The 19828-nt window shown below is 38.5% G+C and overlaps 1 protein-coding gene across 2 annotated transcripts in view; it reads left to right on the top strand.

Moving 5' to 3' along the window:
- Positions 1-19828, top strand: part of TMEM164 (transmembrane protein 164) — a 40794-nt gene that overhangs the window by 7643 nt on the left and 13323 nt on the right. For both annotated transcript variants that reach the window (XM_085230708.1, XM_085230707.1), the window contains exons 3-5: positions 6824-6873; positions 8172-8238; positions 18161-18239. In XM_085230708.1, coding sequence (XP_085086834.1) covers positions 6824-6873; positions 8172-8238; positions 18161-18239 — 196 coding nt within the window. The remainder of the gene's footprint in view (positions 1-6823; positions 6874-8171; positions 8239-18160; positions 18240-19828) is intronic.

The following is a 19828-nucleotide window of genomic DNA, read 5'->3' as shown; positions in this document are numbered from 1 at the left end:
CAGGACTCGTGTTTCTCGTGACACTTCCTCAGGGCTTTAGATAGATACAGTAAGGGTTCACATCTGTTCAGACTGCCAAGTAAATAGTTTCTAGTGTAATACTTTGGCAGTTGATGGCATTTTCCAGGAACGTTATCAGGAATATGTTGTTCTATGTTGTAGCTTTTTATGGGATTGTATTAGTATTTCTGTTTCTTTGAGGAAAATGAGCTTCTGTAATAATAAAACTATTACATGTTAATTGTCTTAATGTTTTTAAAGATACTTCTCACTGTAGGATATGCAATTGGTATTGTCCACTGTATGCAATCAAAAATGATTTCCAAATATCCGGTTAGTTACCTGTAACAGAATCATTGGGTAATAACCACTTGGAGAAGTAGAAGCCTTCTGACATCTAACTTGTGCATCAGCCCACAAACTTGAAGTGCTCTTTTTTCTGGAAGCTTCTGACATATAAGAAGCACTCTTGCTTGGTTTCTCATTGGTAAAGCCTCTCTGTGCACAGGAAGATTAGCCTGTGCCTCTCACGTCTTGAGGAATTAATGTGAATGTGAAATGAATGTGAAAAATGATTTATGGAAGATGTTCAGAGAAATCCTTATCGACCATTAGAATCCTCCTTAGCAATATGAGAAACAAATTAAGGATATTTGACTAGGAAGCATTGGTGGGGGTGCTAATGGCTTCTATTTTTTCCCATTTAGGGTTCTGTGGTGTGATCCCAGAGTACTGGGAGAAAAACATTTTTATTCATACTTTTTTACTGCATTTCTTCGGTTGAACAAAGGCTTATATTGTTGTTCAGTATTGCAGAAGACCAGGGAGCAGTTGAACTTTTCCATGTGTAGAAAGCAGGTGTTTTGACCTTCACTGTCTGAGGCTGAAGATGCTCCAGTGTAGCCAAAAAATCAAAGCCAGAAACATTTGTTATACCATTCAAGTTGTGTGCTAAAAATATTTTCCTGTGGGACATTCTAATTGTTTGTACCAATTATGATTTTTTTCCCCCACGCGAACATGAGTAGTTTATTTTTCAACTACTCTTGTGATACAGTGAGATAGGATGTTGTTTGTTTGGATTTTTTGAAGGAAGGAACAGGCAGAACTGAAAACATATGTTTGTTATTTGGGAGAGACGGAGAGGAATGGTGGGTGAGGAGATACTGTTTGGAGGATTGGTTCATTGAAGACCTGAGACTTAATGCCTGGATGAATTAAGGTTTCTAATTCTTTGATTTTCTTAGTTTACTTTTTTTTTTTAATTTTCAGCTTCCCTGATCTTTTAACATTGTTTCTTTAATGTCATCTTTTTGAAAATGTGCCATAGCAACTAAAAAAAAAAACAAAAAAACAAACAAAAAAAACCCCCAACAAACAACAAAACAAAGCAGGAATATTATTCAATTTGCTCTTGAATAATATTGCAGGAATATTGTTCAATTTGAAAGAGCTGCTTATATCCAGCACATAATTGTATGTCACAAGAAAATGTTCCAGATGTCCTTCTGGCACTGGAGACTTGAGGAAAAGTAGAGCAGGCCTCTTACATAAATTCTGCTACTGTAGGAAGTGGATATGGAATGTTATGCTCAGAGGAGAAAGTAACAAAAGTGAAGACAGACCAATATCCACGTGAATATCTTCCTGAGAAACCTTGCAAGTTCTCTCAGTGTCAGTAAGAGGTATAAATAGAAATTAATCTAAATTCAGTATGAAATAATTTTGTTAAGAATTGAATATTACTTTCTTTTGTCAGTCTTTTTGTTCTTTCCCCCCCCAAATAAGTTTGTTTTGCAGGTTTTGCTAATTGTGTTAGGCTGGGAATGGAGGAGGAAGTAAGTCAGCCAGCAAAGGGATGGTGCAAATGTTGATTAGAGAACAAGGAAGGAAAATAAGCTCAGTGACACCTTCTCTCTGAAATCCCTGTTTCTAAGATGTCCTAACTAATATAACTAATTCTACTGCACACCATACAAGTAGCTTAGTCCTATGTTAATAATTAACCCTAACACATGAGAAATCTATAAATCTTTCACCTCAGACAGTAAAAGAAGGTGAGTAAAGTAAGTAAAGTAGCTAGACCAATGGAAGGGAAGGCTAACCAGGGATGTCCAAGGGACCATAGTTAATTTAGGAAACATTAGATTGTAGAGTAGAGGATGGAAATAGTTCAGTGTGCTTCTTTTATCTCAGTGGAGCTGTGAGGCTGGAAGGAAGGACTGACATGCTCATATTTCTCACAGTCTGCTCTACAGACCACAGGAGCGACTCTTACTGTGGTATTACTGAATTATCTGCCAGTAATGTTGCTTTGAGTTATGAGTGTTCTTAATGCTGAATAAAAAATTCTACAGGACCAATTAAGCTGCAGTAGGAGAGCTGTACTTTTGTCCTAAAATATTAAGCAAATTCAAATTGCTGCTGTTTAGCAAAGAGAATGTAAGATCTTCTGATCTTTCTCTCCTCAGATTTGGCAATCTCAAAGAGTAACATTAAACCAGTGTTGGTCTTTGCTTTTTTTTAAAGTTACTTCTTTTAGAAGGCAAACAGATGGCTTTTAAATGATACTGCTGTTTTGTGCTTAATTGATAGTTTGTGCACAAACAGTCAGTGTCTAAACTGAACCTGGACACTGAATGGAAGCTGCATGATGGAGCTGTTACTGCTGCTTTCTGATAAATGATTGAATGATTGCTTTGAACTTACTTTAAAAAATGAATTTTAGGCTTTAAAGCCTTGTCCATAAATTATCCAGCTTTGAATGTACCTTGTCTTATGTTTCACCTCTGGAGGGGGATGAATTTTTTTTCACACTGAAAAATACTTAGCCTGACCTTTAAAAGGTACTTTAGCTTTTGAAATGTCTTTAAATATCTTCAGCTGTGGGGAGTACCTTAATGCACATAAGAAAGGGCTAACCAGAAGTTAAGCATGTTACTGAGGATGCTGACCAAACGCCACTTGAATGCTGGCACGCGTGGGGCATCGCTGCCTCTTGGAAGCCTTTCCCAGTGTTTTACCACCTTCGTGGTAAAGAAATCTTTCCCAGTTTCCTGTCTGGACCTCCTTGGTTTTGTTCCATTTCCTCGTGTTGTGTCATTGGCTACCAGTGGTGTGACTTGTTCTTTTCTTCCACTGCTATCTTTTGAATTGCTTTTTGTCCTTCCAGTTAGTTTTGATCAGACAAGATAATATTTGTTATGCGTGTTTCTGTCTCACTGCTGACCTCACTTAATGGTGGAGTGAGCCCTAATAGGCTTTGCTGTATTCACTCCTTAAAGAGGAGAACAATTTATCTATAACCAGATGAAGAAACGTTTTGCCGCAGGTCAACGTTCCTTTGACTGAAGGTAGAAACAAGGCATCTTTCAGATCTGTGGTCTTTCACATGATCATGCTAGTGGTTAAAGAAGCTTTCTCAGTACACTCAAGTAAAGTTATGATCTTACAGTCTTCAGAGTAGGCTTTTTATATACAGGCTCTTCTGCTTGCTACGGCAACGTAAACAGTTAATACAATCAGCTTTAAGAAAGAAGTGTTCTCTGAAATTCATGGAACTTAAACAAGGTATTTCTTGGCAACTCCGTGGAATACCTGATGACAAACTCACATACATGTGTGCTTTAGAATTTAAAATTTACTGCTACAGGAGAAAAGCACCATCCTTTTCCTTTTACTTTCCAGTCTGTCCTAATCCCATGGATATTACTTACAACTTTTTCTTTTAGAGTATGGCTCAAAGAAGGGGAACATGGAATAGATGGATTTGCAACCCATCTCTGAGTTAGTAATGAGGTCTGTTTCTTTCTGATTTTGTCTTGGTAAAGGAACAGTTAAGCAGAGCAATCCTGTACATTGCAGTCTTCAAATGGTAACAGCCCTGCTGATCTGTCATGTGCTGTGGTGTGACCTTTGTACTTGGGCTTGTGCAGGGGGTGCTGGCCAGGCAGTTTCTCATGCTAGAAATATTTCCCATTGGGATGGACAATGGTATTTATGGCAGAGCAGTTAGAAATTACTCTGACTTTGACTTCTACCTTCATCACGATCCTTAAAGTTGAAGTTAACCTCAGTTTGCCAATCTAACAGCGTTGTGAATTTCTTTACAGCTTATTCCTGGGTAATCTTCTGGTCCTGTGCTGGTGGAAAGGACTTGAATGTCCTTATTCACAGTGCTATCCCCTCCTACGACTGGCCTGTATGTTTCTTCAAGGCTACTCGTGATTTTGTACCTTCTCTTTCTCTTACTTAACATCCTACAAGGTTTGTTTGTCCATTTTTTAACAGGCTGAAGAGTCTTTTGGTCATGCTTGTCATCTCTGTGCTTTTTGGAGAGAGGTCAGGGTGGATGGGAGCAGTCAGAACTGTGCCCTGACTTTATTGTATGACATGTAACACAAAGGAGGGTATCTTATAGCTTGGTTTTCTCCCAGTGAGGAGGTGGGGCAACACCTGAGATGGGCTGTGTGTGTAAATCCTTGGGAGTGCCAGCAGGGAAGCAGAGGCTGGGAATTCTTCACAGCTATGCACTAATTTGATATGATGTTGTTCGGTGTTCAAACTGCTGTTTTTTTTCCCCACAAGGAAAGGATTTTATTTCCAGTATGACAGAGAAATGTAGTATGATTTTGGGATGGGGACGTGAACACTTGTGTTAGAGCTTGCAAGCTTGTCTGCTGGGAGCTTGATTATTTTTGGGCCATTTATTACTGTGTGAACTGAACTCACAGAAATGCTTTTTATGATGTTTAAATCTACTCAGTGACACAGTTCTTTGAAAATCAAATACAAATGTTTCTTGTGAAGAGTCCCTTTTAACAGATTATGAGGTTCATTTATCATGGGAAAGTACTTCCATGTTTAGAGAGAAAGTGCTCGGTGTTAATTTGCTAGCGCTGAAACATTTGAAGATCTGTTACTGTAAAGCTTGAGCATAAACGTTCTAACTTTCTCTGTTGCCCTCAAACCTGTTTTCTGAAAGATTCCCCCCAACCAAGGGAGTTGCATAGTTGGAAATATTAAATCCTTGTTTTGCCTCATTAGTTCTCAAAACTGTTTCTTACAGTGGAGCTGAACTGGAAATAAGTAGCTGTGCATCTGTTGGTCGTCTTGTTGGTCTTCATGGTAATGAAGTACTTTTATAGATGTTCATCTCAACCTGTATAACAGTGCCATAATCCTTAATATTAGTTATTGTTGATCCTCCGTGGTGATACTCAGCCAGGAGGCAGCACGCAGACTTGGTATTTGGAGCACTCTGCATGGTGTCAGGAAAGGAAGTGAGTGATGTGATTAAGACACACTCCTGTTTCTCTGTATGCACAAAAAAAGAGAAAAGAGGAAGCTGCTTTTTTATTTATTTTTTTTTTAAGATTAAAGAAATAAGAAAATGCAAGAGCAGAATATTTTCCATGTTGATGTGAATGAACAATGCTTCAAAAGCAACATCTGTCTGTCAGACTTAGGAGCTTGGGGAAGTCATAGGATAGCTGAACTGAAAACTTGGAAAAATTGATAACTAAATTGAAAGCTAAATGCTGGTGTATTAAGCTGAACTGGAAATAAAATATTCAGAATTCTTTTACTTTTCATTGTTTGGTAATGACAGTAAAGCCCTGCTTAGAACCAGGGGATCAATAGTGGGCACTGGCTTTTCTGCAGTTTGTGCAGCAGGTATGTGATGTGTCTGTATCTGCACAGATATGTCCTGCAGCACTTGAGAGAAAGTCTGGTGAGCTGCCCTGAAAACAGGCACATTCTCCAAATGTTCTCACTTTGCAGTGGTTTAATGATAGTTTTGTATGTTGGCAGAGAATTGATCTATTGTGAATTTGTTTTGGCAACAGCAATAAAAATCACAATTCCATTTATTTGCTGAAACATTTTTTTTTTCAGAGAGTAAACCAAACTGTGTAGGAATTCTCTTATTTTCAGTAGCGTACAATATAATTATCACTGAGCACTTACTTCTGTCATCTCTTCATATCTAAAGACTTGCTGATATGTAGTGCTTTAACCTACCGTGAGAGGTATTAAATAGCAGTATCAAAGGATGGTGATTATCTTCTGAATTTATGTGGGGCATAGTTGCAACAGTAGTTTACTACATAATGATTTAAATCCGATCCTATTTATGGTAGGAGTGTGATCTGCAAAGAAAGACAAATATAATATTTGTTGTATTGTGTTATTCTTGGACTTGTGAAATGGGTGGCTAATAATTGGCAACATGCTTGCAGAACTTTTGAAAACATTCTCCTGAGTGATGCAGTGGGCATGTTTAAAGGTGACCACTAAGCTTATCTGTAGAACAGATACTGTGAGAGCCTTACTGTGGGAAGTACTAAGAGGCTTTTATAGAACCATCTCAATTTAAAGCTCCAGGAACTGGGACCTGTGCTGCTGCAGCAAAGGGAGGCCTGTTGGGATAAGCACTTGGTCACTAGCACGAGGACTTTGTGAGGATTGTGATGACTGAGGACTGTGTGGTTGATAGAACAGTATTCTGCTTTACGTGAGGCCTTGGAAAGACTGTTTTTGTTTTGTTTTTAAAACAGTGATATCAGATAGACATTGGCAGAACTCAACCCTGGATGCTGCTCGTACTGTGTAATCCTTTTACATCTAGAAAATGTGAATTTACATAAAAATGTGTAAGCCTTTGAATTTGTTAATGTTTTTTTAGACTTTTCCATCTTTACTGTAAAACAGTTCTTCTAGTTAGTAATGGGTTGTTGCATCCAGAGCTTGGAAGGAAAGATATTGATAATGGAGTCTAAAAGATCATATCATTAATTTAAATTTGTTTCTGATATTTCAGATTTTTCTTCTTGCTTGCCCTCCATGTCGGGCTGCAATGATTCTCTTCAGGTAATGCCTCCTGTTTACTACATTTCTGTCTACTTTGCATAATGTATTTTAGAAATTAATCACAGCTTTAAGTAATGAAATATTAAGATGTATATTCAGTAGGAGCTGAAAAATGATCCTTCAGAAAGGTAATGGCTTAAGCTGACTGCACAGCCTCATAGCTGTGGTTCTTTTGTTCTGATGGTTTTGGTCTCACTAGCAATATACCTCACCTTCAGTCACAGCTGAAACTACACTCCTCCTTCCACAGACTAATGTGTGCTTGCTTACTTGATTTCATGTGCCTTGTACCTTTTGATTATCCTCACCAAAATTAGTATTTGGTCTTCATTGAACACTGTACATACTCAGTATGTGTCTAGTTTTAAAAAGAAAATTAACTAAAGCAAATCCTTGCTGATTTTGAGTATTTTTTTTCAAAGATAAGCAGCATTTTAGAAAATATTGTTACTAATTGTTGAAATGATAAGGGTTTCCAGTGTGCAGGAAGAGCCCAATAAGTTGTTGGAATGTGGGGAGGGTCGTGGTGTTTCCCAGACAGAAAGGTAACCAAGAAGAGCTGTGGTCGCCACTATGGGATTCGCTCTGCTCTTTCTTGTCTTAGGACATGCAAAATGACTGGAAAAGTGATTCTGGGGGTCTGCCTTGTGAAAGTGCTTTGGAAGTGCTGCTCTGTGGCTGCAGCGTCTTCCTGCTGTTCCTTATTGGAGCAGGCAGCAGGCCAAATGCAGGGATACCATAATAGTCCCTCTTCATCTCAGAGAGTGCAAAATATGCCTGGTGTCTGGGTAATCCTGGATTTCCTGCTCACTTCCAAAAGACTGGTTGCAAAGCAGTGGCCACAATACTTGCTGCTTTTCAGAACTGATCTTTTTGTTTTTTGACACTCTGACATATAAATGACATTTGAAGAACAATTTGGGGTTTGCACTACTTTTGAAGTTGTACACATGTAAAGACGCACAGGAGTAAAACCTTATCAAATATACTCTTTCAAGCTCTGAAAGACAAATAAACAGCAAAATTCCAAGCATTTAACAACCTGTATCATGATCTGGATTAATACAAATGGGCAGCCTAGGCCTTCTAGGAATCCAAAGCTCATTACAGAAAGCAGTCCTACTTAGGAAAGTATTTAAATGTGTATTTAAAGAGAGGCTTTGTCCTAGTTATTGCATTTAACTGTGGCTTTATTCAAATTTTCTCAAATCACTGACTGCTTTTTATTGAAGAGATATTACATAAAAATTGAAAATACTGCATTTCATTTCCAGTCTGAAAACTTCCTCTTTTCTAAGGTTGCAGATGCATATGCTGAATGGGGCTCTCTTGGCATTGCTGTTTCCTGTCGTTAATACACGCCTGGTGAGTGTATTGTATCTTTCCTTTTCCTCTCTAATTTATTTCTAAAAGTTTTTATCTGTAAGATTATTTCACCTTTGGTTCATTTTACTGTATGTAGTTCATTTTACCAGGCTGTAGAATCCTGGTACAAATCTCTATGATGGAGCCAAAATTCCAATCCTGGAATTTTTGTGATTATGTTTATAAATCAGTGTGGAGAGTTAACACTGCTTTATTCTAGGTGTAGAAGAAAGTATTTTGACAGTTCTGGCCTGGCCTCTGAACAGAGGTAAAACACAAGAGGCTTTGAAATAAACTTCATAGAATAGGGTGTGGCATGTGCACAAGTCCAGGGGACTTAATCTGATGTATCTGGAGGTTCTAAAGGAACTTGTGGGTGAAGTTGCTAAGGCAACTGTTCATCGTATTTGAGAAGTTGTAGCAGTCTGAAGTTCCTAGTTACTGAAAAGGGAGAAATCTAACTCCTTTTTTAAAAAGGGTAAAAAGGAAGACTCAGGAAACAACAGAGCTGGTCAGTCTCACCTCTGTGTCTGGCAAGGTAAGGCTATGGAGCAGATCCTCTTGGAAACTCTGCTAAAGCCCATGGAAAACCAAGAGGTGACTGGTGACAGCCAACATAGCTTCAGTAAAGGCAAATAGTGCCAAGCAGATTTGTTCTATGATGAGGTTACAGCATTGGTGGATAAGAAAAGAGCAATCAGTATTATCTACCTGGATTTGGGTATAGCATATGGAAACTGTCCTGCATGACATCTTTTTTTAAGTTGGAGAGATGTGGATTTGATGGATGAACCACTCAGTGGATGAAGAGTTGTCTGGATAGCTGCAATCAGAAAGTTGCAGTCAACATCTTGATGTCCAGATGTAGATGTGTAAAACATGGTGTTCCTCAGGGGTTAGTATTGGTACTGGCACTATTTAACATCCATGTTGGCTGTGCAGACAGTGGAATCAAGATCATTCTCAGCAAGCTTGCAGATGCCACCAAGCTGCATGGTGCTATTGACACACGGGAGGGGAGGGATGCCATCCAGAGGGACCTGGACAGATGTAAGAGGTGGGCCCATGTGAACAGTGTGAAGTTCAACAGGACCAAACGCAAAGTCCTGCAGCTGGGTCAGGGCAGTCTCAAGCACAAATACAGGATGGGCAACAAATCGATTGAGAAATACTGTGGAGCCCTGCAGAGAAGTATGTGGTGGAAGTAAAACTGAATAGGAGCTGCTAATGTGCACTTGCTGCCCAGAGAATCAACCATGTTCTGAGCAGCATCAGAAGTGTAGTTGTCAGGTCAAATGAGGTGATTCTCACCTCTACTCTGCTGTTGTGCAGTACTGCATTCAGCTGTGGGGCCCTCAGCATATGAAGGACTTGGATGTGCTAGTCTGGGTATAGAGGGCCATGTCTAATTTGCAAAAATCTTTTCTGTTCTGCAACCATTTAAATGTCTGTTTTAAAACAGAGTTCACTTAAATTCATCTGCTTACATGTTTACAGTGTCTGGATAATGTATTCATATCTATATTTACATAGCATGTGAGTTAATGATATTGTTATGGACTTCAGACTCTGTTACAAATCTCATTAGTGATTGTCCATTTACAAATCTAGGCAGTCTTAATAGGATTAAGTCTATAAGTCAGCATCTGTATTGAATTTTGATGATATGCCATGTTGACTGTCCACACTGTATCTAGGAGACTTGAAAACTGAGTCTTACTTTGGACTTGTGTATGCTTTCCTTCTTCCTCTGTTTAAGATAAGAAAAATTTCCCCTGAGACACAGTTTAATTACTGGAGAGAGGATTATCCGTCTGTAGGCTTTTATATATCAGTAAGGACTTTCCTCAATGCATGAAACACATGCATACACCAAGTTGAGTCATTATTCAGATTTTAGTAGTAAAGTAACCACAGAGTTTATTCAAGTTTTATTTTGTCTTTCCTTCTCTTTAACTATGTATATTCTTTTCTATATAGGTGGAAAAATATATAAAGCATTACAAATGGGAAAAATATATATTCATGCATGTGTGTATGCATGTGTGTGTCTATGTACATATATATACATATATAGCTGCTTATGTGCAGTTTGCCAGTGTGTTTTAATAAAACTAATTCCTGCTGAAGGGACATTAAAAAAATGTATATACTGTACTGATTTTCCCTGATATGTGGGAGCACAAACCTCACTTTGTATTTCAAACTATCTAGTTCTTAAGCTTAGCATAACAAAATACTTTTCTACATTACCTTCTCAGGTTAAAATGTTGAAATATTTATTTATTAACTTGTGTTTTCTGTGCTGTTTTGAAGATCTCATTTAAATGAGGGAAGTGGAGATTAAACGGGAAAAATATGGACTACTTATAAAAATCTGTCCTTAATTAGGGATAAAGGAGGCAAAGGATAATGTCCAAGAGCAAGTATTTTTGGAGTAAATACAGCTTAGGTTATTTTTGGCTTAACAGCTGCTTGCCAGGCTTGTCTCTTTTCAGTGTTTCTTCAGGCATAAAATAATTTGGGTGATGTTTTATAGCATGGCTGCTTTGGCCCAAATTCTGTCATGGTAGATACACATTCTGCTCTGTAAATGTTACTGTCAATTACACTGACATTGTAACAAAAGCAAGAAATTTCTCTTACAACTTAGGAGTTAAAAAACAAACAAAAAACACATGAATTCTGTCCATGTTGTTTTATAGTATCTAAATGAAGAGATGTTTGATTCGGCCAAGAATATACCTCATCTTTTTTTGATTTCACTGGTGTGATATTTTAAGAAGTATATTTTAGTGTATACATTTCAATACAAAGATGTTGTGTTCTTAATTGTCTGTAAACAGTTGTAATATATTGTGTCTGGCACAAACTAAGAGCATGAAAGGTTGGGCACCTGACACAACTGTTGCTGTAGAAGTGGGGAGGGAGATGCTGTCTAGGGACAGATGAGCAAGAGTTCTGAGGCCTGTGTGCACTGAAAAGCAGAAGGCTGTTGTCTCATCACTTTGTGAACCTGTAGAACCAAACTGGTATGTTTCACTGAGCACGAAGGTGGGTTGCTGTTATCTTTCATCACATAAGATGTGTTTTAAGCTTAGGAGATGCATAGTTTTCATTGTCTTGAGCTGACATTCTGCTTAGCCTCTCTTCCAAGTGGATTGTCTCTTGGTTATCTTACAGACAGCAGATGCTTACTGGTGACCTGTAGTCCCTTGGCTAAATTAGCCTGCTAACTTAGCAAGTTCAGCAGTAGTGTGTACACACCAGCCAATTGTGAATCATTAGTGAGAGCAGGAGAAAATATTAGAAGTATTTTTTTTCTTTGTAAATATCTTCTGCATTTTGCAACTTATGGATAGGGAATGAAAAGTTAATTGTCACCTGACGGATGGATGTTTAGGAACAAGTGGATTTGTACATAATAGAAGCATGGAGTTATAGGTGACCATAAGATGAATGCTGTGCTGTGCTTAAGATGCTCAGCGAATCAACTTTGTATTTTCAGTACTGGAAGGGCATCACTTTGACAGGAGGGGGATGGAATAGTGTTACTTAAGGAACTTGAATGATAGGCCTATTTATGCTACAAAATGCCACGGTAAGAACAAGTCATCTGGTATGTGAGATAATGAACTACCCAACTGGCTTCACAAGTTGTGAGGCAAGCATACACACTCATTTAGTGAGAAGCTGTGATAAGGGTTTGAGATCTAGCCTTAAATGCTGAAGTCTTGCATCTGAAAAACTCAATCAGATTTTAGCTAAAGATGTTAAGACGTTAGAGAAGATGCTAAAGGAATCATATTGTTAGGATGCCAGGTGGGACGCTGGAAGTGTATGAGAAATATAGAAATAAGTAACTTCTTCTTACTCTGTTTAAGTTATATGGGATGTTCTAATATCCCAGCTATGTGAATAATCTCATCTAACTACCACATAAACCAAGCCTTCAGAGTAACTATCATTGTTTGAACTTGATTGCAGTGATCAAATTTTAAAGGAAACTTGCTGCTGGTTTTAAAGTATATGATATTGTTGTTTTTTCCAGTTGATGTCCTGAAAATTTTGATATAGATAAAGTAAAAATTAGGACAAGTCCCAGAGATGTTGAACTTGCTGGGATGCAGCTGGGATGGTGCAGTTTCAATGTTTCTAGAAGCTGCTGAATTCTATTATTAGAGCTATTTGGCTCGAGAGTTACACATTCTAAATCTGTTTTAGGACCAGAATCAAACTCTAAGCAGTACTCACTGTACACAGTGTGCAGTACCTCTGATCTTTGTCCACTGCATTTCTATTGCACGTTAAGGTGATAAACAATTCACAGCACTCAACAGTTTGTCTGAGATGCCTTTGTCTGAACAGCAAAATGGGATAAGTTTTGGTAGGATGTGGCATTATAGCTAAACTGGCCTAATCTGTCTGGCACAAGGAAAAATAACAGGACAGTTGCATGCTGGAGTCTGTAGGGAAACTGTGCTTTGGTTGCCAGTAGGTCCTAAAGTCCATATTTCTGCATCTTTCAGCTGTTACCTCTACTCTGTGTATCGAAATGATACCTGTAAATGCAACCTACAATCACACCTTTACTTGATAATAAAAATCTACCTCCTGCTGGTGGTGGGAAGTAGTCCAAATATTATCTCTAGAGGAACTGGAAAATACTATTTCTGAAACTAGTATTATTTATTACCTAAAACTTTTTTACACTTAACTCTGTAAATGCCTGATTGAGCCCACAGTGTCATTAATGGGAGCTGATCTGTATGATAAAAATGGGCCGATCACGAGACAGTGATGTCTTTGAAACACGGTAAACTTCGTGTGTAATGCTGGTCAAATACTCAAAACCCTGACGGAAGGAGAAATGCATTCTGCTGAGAACAGTGTTGCACTGAGCTCCATGTTCTCCTGGCTTTCTTAGTAAACTTCATCCTCAGTAGCTGCACACCAAGAAAAAAGGTCTCTTACAGGTTGTCAGAATTTGGGTGTTTTATGGGTTGGAATCCTGCAAGCTTTTAGCCTACCTGGATTTTCTGGCTTTTGTAGTCTAGTAAAAGTAGTCACATTCCTAGTCCTGTGATCTACTGCATCTTTACTCTGCAGACATAACAGATGCTTTCCTATAACTCTTAAGACTGTGCTCACACTTGCTAATACTTCGGTAGCAGGTACAGATGCTGATTCTTTCCCTCAGTATATGTTCTCTGCACTAACAGGGTTAGCTGAAAATGAGAACTAGATAAAACTTAAGTTAGTGCTTCTTTAAGGAAATTCAGCTCTCATTCTCTGTACTGCCTGGGTTGTGTAGAACAGCTGTGAGGATGGATGCTGACTGACACACTTACTTGGAATTTTTTTTGAGAATTTGTTTTTATAGTGTACAAAGAAGAGGATGTGTGACAGGCAACTGAAACACTGCCCCTAAATACAATGGCAAGAAATAGTTGCAGTAAAACTATGGAAAGCTGCTTCAGACTTTCACATGTCACATGAATGTTTAATCCTTCTCTGCAGATGTTTTTTGCAGCCCTGGTATTCCTTTTATTTCATCATCATATTTCTTTCTTTCCACTCTTTCTCTCTCTTCACATAAATGGAGGTTGCTTTTCTCTCTATGTCAGGTAAGCTGGAGGTGTCTGAGCTGCAAAAATGCCCAGGTAGTGTAGCAGTGGTTGGAGCACTGTGCAGCGTCTTGGCCTTTTGCCTGTTGGGATGTCTGCTGGAGAAATGAATCCTGATAAAACTCTTTTCAAAAAGCCCCTTCTTTGTCATTGTGTATTTTTGTTGGCTTTTTGCTTGTTTGTTTGAAGTCTTCACGTCTGTCTTTGGACTGTTCTGATCTTCTCTGGCACTATTTCTCCTCTACCAAGTAAGTGATTTGCTGTCACAATCCTGAATGTGCTGAGGGATAACCGTTACTCATTACCTAGGCCTAGCAGCTGTTTGCCTATGAGTTTTATGTTTAGTATACCTTTGTATTCCTCTTCTTTGATTGATCTATGCTATGATTTGCTTTAGTAGTGAAATAAAAAAACCTGTCTGTGGTTTTAATTTCTGGATTACCGATCACATTTAACAAACTAATTGTCACAGATTACAAACCTGATTTACTGCTGATGTTCAAGAAAGCCACTGATACAGGATGACTAGTTTGTGCTGGTTGTGCTATAGAAAAGGCTAGGACCTGGGAATTGAAATCCTTCAATTCCTTTTTTCTGTCATGCTCTGCTGTCCTTACAGGGGGACGATGGAATGAGAGCTCTTCTAGGTACAGTACTTGAGCTGTTGTTATACAGTTAAAGTATAAATAATTAACAGAAGGAGGAGTACTTTCAGAAAACAACAAAGTAGCAACCTCATAGTGCACTGAAAAGCAGCTGCCTTGTCACAGTGGGTTTAAGCTAGTTTAAATGGATCTTGTGCTGCACCTTCTGGAGGGAAGCTTTCATATGAATATCTGACTTTTGGGCTTAAGACTGCACTGAATTGAGATTATTTTTTTCCCAAGCTTAGTGCAGTCAATGGAAGGAGCTCACTGCTTCCCTAGGACAGAACCACGTTTATGTTAGGTTACCCTGTTACACGCTCAGAGAACTGCTGTTGATGGCTGTGACTTTTACTCAGAAGGAACAAGGTGTGCTCTAATCCTTCGTCATACAGTTTCTCTTTCCCTCAGGTTTGCAAGCAATGAAATGGTGTTTATTTAGCCCAGTAGCTCTGAGCGTAACTGACCGCTCCCTGGGATGAGGCTCAGTGCGTGCTCGCTGTTCTTGGCACTTAGCAGAGGACCTTTAAGCATGTGCCTGGGGAGTGTGGCACTTTGGAATCTGCATCATAGGCTGCTGTTCTTCCTGGAAGAACAAAACACCATTTAGTTTTGAACAGAAACGTCATTACTACATGTTAAAAATGAGAGGTCTGAATGCTCGGTTACAGAGTGCTTTGTTAGCATGTTTTGATTTTGATATACCAATGAATGAACGAGGAGCAGATCTGCTTTTCTGCAAACAAGAATCTTTAAAGGAGAAAAATTTACTTATTTTCAGTAGCAAGGTAGCCTGTACTTTGTATTCATTGAGACTGTCAGGGAGCCTAGAGTGCAAGTTAATAGCAGCAATAGATAATCTGTCCTTTTGTCTTGTACCATTAGTTACTCTAAAACTCCATGGAAGGGATGGGACGAAATGCAGGAAAGCATGATGCTGGTAAGGGAGAGAAGAGTCCAAAAATACGTGAAATAATTTGGCAGTTTAATATACTGACTTTAGGCTGGTGTATCTTGGGAACAAATAACCAGTGTTTCTGGCACTCTGTAGGGGACAGGTGGAGGAAAAATAGGGTTTTTTAATCCGTACTCCATCAGTTTGCTATGAGAGAGGTACCACCCTTTAGAGTGGCTGCAAGATTTTCCCTCTCAGAAACAAGGAGAGGACAAGCCTGGGACCAGGGCCTGCTTCAGAGATTGCCAAAGCCCAAGTTTAGATACACGTGGCCTTTGTGAGCACCTACAGTCAAAGACAAGATGGACCAACGTAGCTCTTCGATTTACTTTATATTGTGTGAATAAGAGGTTTTTTGGTTTCTGAATTTCTCAGTCTCCATCGCCTGCTGAAGAGGATCTTTACGTCCTGGCCCTACAGGTGATCCCTTCCTCCTTCTCTTTGCTTTCAGTTTTCTGTTACAGGTACAGGATACCTGCCTGCTATCTGCAAATGAGTGTTTTATGGATGAAGTAACTTACAGATGAGACCTTTAGAACTGGGTGAGCCAGCTGCTGTGTACAGCTTCGTAGCCCATCTTTTGCGTGTGTTCTTCTGTTTGTTGTCTGACTGCACAGTGTGAGTGTTTGGCTGTACAGAAACTATGCACTTTCAGCTCTATGCCAGGAAATGCACCCATCTTCAGAACAAACAATCTTTCATAGTGGGGAAAAGAATGTTTTGTTTCACACAAACAAAAATACTGTCAACACTACTGCAGGAAAACAACTGTTGCTCTGTTCTCAGAAGTGTCCTGAACATCGTGTTTGTGTAACTGACCCTCACAGCTCAGTGAGTGCAGGAGCCCTTCTGAAAGAACAGAGACTGAACAGAGAATGCTGCTTGGCAGGAGTAAGTTTCCCATACTGTGTTGTGTGTATCAGGATCTGTTGTTTCTCAAATGTGTGGCTCCACCAGGTAGAGGTACAGATCTTTCCTCCAGTGAGAAAAACCGTGTTAGCTTCTTTCTGAATTGTTTTGATCCCCTTTCTTTGCTCTCAGTGTCTTTCAGTGGGCAACAGAAGAAAAGATTCAAATTCACTACACCTTACAACTTTAGTGAAGCTCTTGCTTTTGCCTGCTATTATCTCACATACTTCTATGTTTTGGTGTAGAATCCTTGGAATAAAATCACCCAGCAGATTGTATGGAAGGTTTTTTGCTGTTTCCCAGGAGCTGGCAGAACATCTTGGAGTTTGCACACAGGACAGTGATAGTGTCAGCTCAGGGATGCCAACACTAAAAAAATCCAGCTGATGGTTTTAACATCTTAAAAATAATATATATATATATATATATATATATATGTATTTTTTAGAATTTCAAACCTCACTGTATTACTTACCTGCTGTTTATTAGCTGTTCTATAAGAAGAAAACTGAACTGTGTGAAGATCCTATCTTCAATTCTGTTGATGTAGAACTTTTTGTAATGTTTCTGTTTCAATATTTTGAGTTCATTGTCTTGGAACAATAACAAAAAGGGAAGGCTCTTATTGATTTTTTTTTCTTCCTAGTTAATTGTTTGTTTAGAATTGGAACAAAAGCCAAGAAAGTAGTACTTGCATCTGGTTTCATGTTAGCTTGTAGAATGATACTACATTTGAGTCAAAACTAATGGGTTTGCTTTGCTCCTATGAGAATTCAGACTCAGTAGTATTGTCCATTTTTTCACATCTGAAATAAAATAGTAAACCATGTTTTTCAGCTTTGTAAGGAAGCTGCAACAAGAGGTTGAATTCTGAATCTTTAATTTGAATCTTTTAACACGTAGATATAGGCAAAACCAATTACAGATGGAATGACATTCAGAACAGTCTGCCACTTCTTCTAGCTGATCAAGAGCTAGAATTAGTTGGGCTGGGATTAAGGGGCTCAGATTGAACTGGGAGTTGTGGTTCAAGTTATTTTTAGCAGAGTATTATTTTAGTGCAGTCTGTCTGACTTGTCCTGTGAAAGTTACATGGATATGCAGATGATGAATTGCAGTTTTCCAAAAAACTGTGAGCAGGTGAGGAAAACTTGATTTACCACTAACTGATTACTTGTTTATTTGCATCCTTCTGCAGCTTGAAGACTGATTGATATCACCTGTTGTGTTAGAGACACTGGGCTGTTCCACATATTCATGCACGTTGCCATAAAGCAAGCCGTTCTTTTGATTTTTGAACAGAATCCCTTAGCAATTTCTTTCATGTATTTAAAAATGGTTGTAAGCAAAAGTCATTTCTATGGAATTCTATCTCACACAAACTAACAGAAAAATTTTCTTTTATAAGTTTGTTGTCTTTGTGAATATAGTTCCTGTTTTGATTACTTTGGGGTTTTGCATTGTTACTGGAAATTTACATTAATGAGGAAAAGGAAAAGAGCAATTTTATGTTTTGCCTCCTTTGTTGTGCTTCAGACCAATTTTGAGAATTCTCATTGAGAAATACTGCATTGTGTTTGTGGTGAGGGAGATGGAATGGGTACAGCTAAGTGCATTTTCTGAGCACTGACCATTAACGTCTGCCATTGCTTTGGTAACAGCCATAGGTGACAAAAGAACTGAACAGAATGCACTGTGACGGGGCTTAAGGAAAATGGTTCCAGTTGTTAATGATGAAATATGTTTACAAATATTTTTCTTCACAAATATTTTTCCTTATTCCTCAGCTTCCATTTGAAATGGAAATTTATTACATCCAGCATGTGATGCTCTATGTTGTGCCCATCTATCTGCTGAGAAAAGGAGGTAGGTTGGCAATTTACCCTTCCTATGTTGAATTGGTTCTAGCCATTGAACTAGCTGTGCTAAATGGTTACCACAAAGTCTATTCGTGCTCTCTGCTGTATGTTGTTACCTAACAGTTTCTGGTGGTATGTTGGAGTTGCATCTCTGATAACATAAAACAAAGATTTGTGTACCTAGCACGTGTTGGCCTAATGTTTTGTCGCCTTGAGTAGCCTCTGGCATCTTGTAATGTTCTATGTTGTGTGCTGTGTCTTCAAGACTATTGCTTTCTTGCATGTCCCTTGTGAGATGCATTAGGGCTATGAGCTAACTTGCTTGACATTCATTCTACTGTCTTGCATTATGTTGTACTATAATAGTTCATAAAATCTGGAATTCAAAATCGTTCCACTACGCAGCAGTACTCTGATCATTGCTCCCTAGAAATTAATGCTGTATATCTGCATCTAGTATGATGCTGTCTTTCCCTCAGTGTTGATTTGCCTCAACCTGCATTTTCTATCAGAGCTGAATAGTTTCATACAGGAAATAAAGTATTGTAATGTATGGTCCAGCTGTTAGTAGCCTTTAATGACAATACCAGGGGTGTGATGTCAATTTGAAGAATACTTAGAACAAGCTCAGTCAGCCTCTTCCACAGTGGTGTTTTGTATTTTATACTAGCAATCACTTATGATTTGCAATATAGGTCTATAACCTTTTTCCTGCCCACTACTGAGTGAAACTAAATAAAAGTGATGTAGAGGGTAAAGTACCATAATTCATTAAGTCACTCTTTTCTCTCTTGCTAGTGGCATATGCTGGCCATGCTTTATTTTAGTCCATCTTTGGTAGTGCAGTTTGTCAGAATGTTAAGATGTGATTTAGATGTAGAAATTATGCAAACTTGTAATTGTTACAGAAAGGAGGGGGGCTAAGAAGAGTGACCAGCCGTGTGCTGCTGTAGGCAACGACGCACTAAGCTCATGTGGTGTCACCACCTCAGTTCTTCTTGTGTCTTTGAAGTTCCTGTATAATGTGTCATTTTAAGATACTTGTTTGGGGCTGATTAGACTGTAGTCAAGGGCTTTGTGTTGTACAGTTGTCACCCTAATGTGTTCTTGTAAATGTTTGCCTGTTCTCAGCGTACAGGTATTTGCTGCCATCTAATGTTGAAATGATAGCAGTGATGTTTCTATGCAAAATGTTGGCTAATTATTCCAACTCAATACTGTGCAACTCAATTCTTCAGTTTCTTAATGTGATCAGCTCCTGGCCACCTCACTGACTGTAATACCTCATTAACCAAAGATCCATAAAATTTTTAAGTAGTTATGACTAATGCCACAGGAGGTTAAATGTATGAATGTTGTGAAAATTAGCCTGCTATCATGTGCTAATATTGTTATTTTACTTACACTTGCTTAAAGATGCTTTGAGTAGATCATATCCTTTATTCTAACTGTATCCCATGCAAATTGCTTTATCACCATTGATGTTGATTGTCATGCAGCTTTATTTTTGTATTTTAAACAGAAATTTCCATCAGCAAATTGTAGGTTATAATTGGGAGAAGAAAATTGGTAGAAAAAAATGGAAAAATTGAATGG

Source organism: Meleagris gallopavo, chromosome 9 (assembly GCF_905368555.1).
Source record: "Meleagris gallopavo chromosome 9, MGAL_WU_HG_1.1, whole genome shotgun sequence".
NCBI lineage: Eukaryota > Metazoa > Chordata > Aves > Galliformes > Phasianidae > Meleagris > Meleagris gallopavo.
This window is presented reverse-complemented; position numbering and strand designations above follow the sequence as displayed.